At 42.8% G+C, this 5,291-nt stretch overlaps 2 protein-coding genes across 2 annotated transcripts; one reads left to right on the top strand and one right to left on the bottom strand.

The window, feature by feature from the left end:
* Nucleotides 1-476: 476 nt before the first annotated feature.
* LOC113472556 (nck-associated protein 5-like) lies at nt 477-2,081 on the top strand. Its single transcript, XM_026832344.1, has 4 exons — nt 477-485; nt 1,045-1,203; nt 1,752-1,905; nt 2,053-2,081. The coding sequence occupies exons 1-4, from the start codon at nt 477-479 to the stop codon at nt 2,079-2,081; spliced, it is 351 nt and encodes a 116-aa protein (XP_026688145.1).
* A 201-nt stretch (nt 2,082-2,282) lies between these two features.
* On the bottom strand, nt 2,283-4,104 carry LOC108253995 (GATA zinc finger domain-containing protein 14-like). Its single transcript, XM_017448906.1, has 2 exons — nt 4,095-4,104; nt 2,283-3,856 (listed from the first exon to the last, which is right to left on the bottom strand). The coding sequence occupies exons 1-2, from the start codon at nt 4,102-4,104 to the stop codon at nt 2,283-2,285; spliced, it is 1,584 nt and encodes a 527-aa protein (XP_017304395.1).
* Between the last annotated feature and the right edge of the window lie 1,187 nt (nt 4,105-5,291).

Below are 5,291 nucleotides of genomic sequence, written 5' to 3'. Positions count from 1 at the left end.
GCCTATTTTCATTCGAACTGACTGGGGTATAATTTTCACCTAGGTGGTGGGAACACGTATCACTTATTTTTACTGGGCTATTTTCTTGGAGTTTAAAGGGTTTATTGCTATCAGTGAATTTGACTGAGGTATCAGCTTGCCCTTGTTTAGGAGCGGGCCTAATATTTTCATAGTTGACTGGAGTATCAGCATGGCTCTGTTTAGGAGCGGGCCTAATATTTTCATAGTTGACTGGAGTATCAGCATGGCTCTGTTTAGGAGCGGGCCTAATATTTTCATAGTTGACTGGAGTATCAGTTTGGCTCTGTTTAGGAGCGGGCCTAATATTTTCATAGTTGACTGGAGTATCAGTTTGGCTCTGTTTTGTGTGCCTAATATTTTCGTAGTTGACTGGGCTATTGGACGTTCTATCACTAGTGTTAACTGGACTATCTGGTTTCTTAGAGGTGATATTGACCACGGTGTCTGGGGTACTGATGGATGACGTAAGAGACCTGAAAATAAATAGAACAGAAAGAAAATGTTACATTTTTTTTGTTTTTGTTTTGATAGAGGGAACTGTAACTGCTAAGGTCTTATCGTTCCGAAATCGAAGAGAGAAGAAGGAAATGATAGGAGAAAGCCAGTCGTTCCGAGAACGAACCTCATCTGTTTAGGATAAAGTTCGCCCCGGGAGGGAATGAAATCCATGACCTAGCGCTTACAAGGCAGGCCCGCTACACTCCAAGCTAAATAGACTGGCTAAAATAATAATAATAGTGCTTATTTATACTGCTCGCATAGGACTGAAAAGTCCCTTTACTCCAGCAGTAGGCTACTACTATTATTGTGGTCGTCAAACCCTCAAATTATATGAGGATAAAATTCCATACCTCGGCTGGGATTGAACCCACACCCTCCTGTTTACCAGGCGAGCACCTTGACCACTACACCACCGAGGCAGGTACTAAAGAAATATTTGCAATCGGAAAATGAGTACCTACAAATTTTTGTCGATGCGATGGTGGGATTTGTGCTTAACTAACTGTTTTCTTGTCACCCCAGGGTTTCGAACAGGTACAGACGGCTCTGTTGGAGCGCCTAGAGAGTCTGGAGATTGAGAATTGTAACCTCCGTCAGGAGAGTGACACTCAAAGGCGGAAGTACGAGAAATGTTTGGACGATGTGGCCAACCAGGTGGTGCGAGCGATCCTGTCACAGAAGGTGAGTAAGGGTTAATATCCTGTCACAGAACAGTAAGTGTTGATATACTGTCACAGAAGGTTAGTAAAGGTAGAAACACACTACCATCACGTCACGTCACGTCACGTGAAGTCATGGTGAGTCGGAAAGATGTAGCTCAAATTTTTCCCATAATATTGAAGGTAATTATCTATTCAGGATAAAATCTGCCCCGGGCGGGAATCGAATCCGCGGCTTAGCGCTTATAAGTCAAACGCGGTACCAACCAAATTAATTAGGCTGGCATATATTGTCTTTTATTTCTTCATGGACGGAATCCACAGAAATTTAACTCAAATGGTCTCTAGTCAATTCATATTTTTATAGTTAAGAAACCTAGTTTTAAGTTATTGACGCTGTACCTATATATATTATATATAATATGTTTATATTTTATGAACAATAAAAAAGCATATCTAATCTAATCAAATAAAGTCTCTTCTCTACAAAGCCTTAAGATAAGAATTTAAGATCATTTTTCCTACAGGGTCTAAAGAAATCTAACCCAACTAAATTCTCTTCTCCCACAGGGTCTGAGAGAAGAAATCGCCTCCCTGAGGCGTAAGCTACGGGACACGGAGTGTGCAAACATCGCACTCAGCGGCCTCCTAGTACCAGACAGCAGCAGGACGGTGCTACACCTGGGTCATTTACATCTAGTACCTCCCGCTCCGTCTATCACAGGTAACAAAGAGTTGCATTTTCCTGTCGGAATTTCCCCTCTTCTGAAGCTTGTTTCCCCTCTTTTCCCTATGGTTTACTACAGGCACTATCACACCAAACCAGTGTTGCCAGATTTACGGTAATTACCGTATTTGTACGGTATTCGAGCTTTGGTACGAGAAGGAAAACGGGCTTGAGAAGAGGAGAAATTGCAAACGGAGTTCTCGGAACGGCTGGCTTTCTCCTATCCTGTCTTCCTTCTCTCTTCGATTTCGGGACGATAAGACCATAGCAGTTACAATTCCCTCGGTCAAACCTCTTAAAAAAAAATATTTATTTTGACCCCTGATGGAAACCATCGGACTCTCAATCTGGAGGTCTTGGGTTCAAATCCATTCTTACCTCATTCCTCGACTAGACAGCTCATAGCTAAAATCCTCCTGCAAACACTCGATCTCTCCCTCTTCTTCTTCCCTATCTCCATCCTTGTCACTCCAATACCTCCCTCTATCTTCCATCTCATTCCAGAGGGAATCTTTGGAGGTATCCTTGTCCTTGTCACTCCAATACCTCCCTCTATCGTCCATCTCATTCCAGAGGGAATCTTTGGAGGCATCCTTGTCCTTGTCACTCCACAGCCTGTCTCTATTCTCCATCTCACTCGAGAGGACATCCCTGCAGTCTCCGTTCTTATCCAGGTTATTCCAATAACTGCCATTGGAGTTCCTCTTCTCCAATTCTTTGAAGTTGGACTCACTCCACGGTCGATTTCTGGAGTCAAATTCACCATTTCTGGAGTCAAATTCACCATTTCTGGAGTCAAATTCACCATTTCTGGAGTCAAATTCACCATTTCTGGAGTCAAATTCACCATTTCTGGAGTCAATTCCACTATTTCTGGAGTCAATTCCACCATTTCTGGAGTCCGTATTAGTCCAGTGGCTACTTCTGGAGTCCAATTTACCATTTCTGGGGTTCAATTCACCATTTCTGGAGTCTAGCTCACTCCAATACCTTCCTTTGGAGTCTGTTTCCATCTCCAACGCACTAAAGGAACGCTTTTTGGAGTCCAATTCACTCGATTGATGATTTCTGGAGTTAAATTCACCATTTCTGGAGTTAGACTCATTCCAGTGGCTTTTTCTGGAGTTTAAATCGCTCCAAAATCCATCGCTTCTCTCCAACCCATCTCTATCGGATTTATCAGTCACGTAGGGTTCGTCACCCCACGTTACGTTACCATAGAGTTGATCTACATTGTTACTCTCGTACTGAGGTATAACTCCGCCACTGAAAAGGTTTTCATATAGAGCGATCGGTTCGCAGCGATTTTGAGAAGATTCAGTCCGATTTTGAGTGCTTTCAGTCCGATTTTGAGTAGGTTCAGTCCGATTTTGAGTGGATAAGTGATTTTGAGATGTATTAAATTCGTTCTGATTTTTGGTCATATTCGATTTACAGCGACTTTGAGACTGAGATCCACTGGGTTCGTTTAGAGATTTAGGGTCAATCCGTTTTTGAGATGAAAATCCTTCGTTCCCATTTTGAGATTTAGGGTCATTCCGTTTTTGAAATTTAGGGTCTTTTAGAGGTATTTTAGATTCGCTCCTTTTTTGAGACTGGGTTAGACTAGGGTCGTTCCGTTTTTGAGACCCAAAGTCAGAATGATTGGGTAGTCTATTTTTGCTTTCTTCATCTTTGACTATTCCATCTTCACTTTCAATATGACTAAGTATCTCTTTGCTTTCAGATTGGTTGAAATAGCTTTCTTTTTCGTTTTGACTGTGAGGATATTGGTCTTTTAGTTCATTACGATGGCTTTTCGTATGATTGGGACAACTTATTCTTTCCTTTCCTTCGTTCTCACTATTCGGATGAATTTCTTTGACTTCGGTGTAAGGAACAAAATGACCTTCTTTGAATCGACTGGTTCTGGATTTATTTTCAGGCCGTTCGTCGCTACTGGTCGATACTTCAGAAGGGTGAGGTAGAGATTTGGTAGAGCCGCTACCCGTCGATAATTCAGAGGTGGTGGGGTGAGGTAGAGATTTGGTAGAGCCGCTACCCGTCGATAATTGGTGTTGGTGGTTGTGGTGGTGGTGGTGGTGGTGGTGGTGGTGGTGGTGGTGGTGGTGGTGGTGGTGGTGGTGGTAGCTGCAACGAGGGGGGCTGATGGTCTCTACCCAAGATCACTTGACCCGTCCCTTAGCAGTCAACCATCATGGGGACTTGTGCTTTAAACTTTAAACCCTTTGTAAACTCCAGCTAGCCAGGCTGGTTAGGGTTTGGCTGCTCAGATCCCTATTCATAGTCCCCTAGCAAGACACTGATCTACTCCCTGTGGTCCCCCAGGCAGGTCCTGGGTAATCACGTGCGGTTGGCCTTCCCGGGCTGGGCTGGGGAGGTTAATGTGAGTAGAATCGTAGCGAAAAGTGAGGCAGAAGTTCTTTCTTTTCCTTGGGCTGCCTTTCACATGTCTAAAAAATAAAATAAAAGCCTTTGTTTTTAACCAATATCACTTTTCTCTATTTCCCCCAGACACAATCCCTACCAGACGACATCACCTCACGCAAACGCACCAGTAGTGTAGAACATGGGCCCAACCCTTCAGCTCACGTCAAAATACTTCGCCTTGAAGAAATAACCAGTGTCGGAGTATCGACCAGTAGCGGCTGTACGAAATCTCTACCTCATCCCTCTGAAGTAGCGACCAGTAGCGGCTCCACCAAATCTCTACCTCACCCCACCACCTCTGAATTATCGACGGGTAGCGGCTCTACGAAATCTCTACCTCACCCTTCTGAAGTATCGACCAGTAGCGACGAACGGCCTGAAAATAAATCCAGAACCAGTCGATTCAAAGAAGGTCATTTTGTTCCTTACACCGAAGTCAAAGAAATTCATCCGAATAGTGAGAACGAAGGAAAGGAAAGAATAAGTTGTCCCAATCATACGAAAAGCCATCGTAATGAACTAAAAGACCAATATCCTCACAGTCAAAACGAAAAAGAAAGCTATTTCAACCAATCTGAAAGCAAAGAGATACTTAGTCATATTGAAAGTGAAGATGGAATAGTCAAAGATGAAGAAAGCAAAAATAGACTACCCAATCATTCTGACTTTGGGTCTCAAAAACGGCTAAAAGACCAATATCCTAACAGCCAGAACGAAAAAGAAAGCTATTTCAACCAATCTGAAAGCAAAGAGATACTTAGTCATATTGAAACTGAAGATGGAATAGTCAAAGATGAAGAAAGCAAAAATAGACTACCCAATCATTCTGATTTTGGGTCTCAAAAACGAAACGACCCTAGTCTAACCCAGTCTCAAAAAAGGAGCGAATCTAAAATACCTCTAAAAGACCCTAAATTTCAAAAACGGAATGACCCTAAATCTCAAAATGGGAA

Source organism: Diaphorina citri, unplaced genomic scaffold, assembly GCF_000475195.1.
Source record: "Diaphorina citri unplaced genomic scaffold, Diaci psyllid genome assembly version 1.1 scaffold6184, whole genome shotgun sequence".
Classification (NCBI taxonomy): Eukaryota; Metazoa; Arthropoda; class Insecta; order Hemiptera; family Psyllidae; genus Diaphorina; species Diaphorina citri.
Note: the sequence above shows the minus strand (reverse complement) of the source record. Positions and strands in the feature narration are given on the sequence as shown.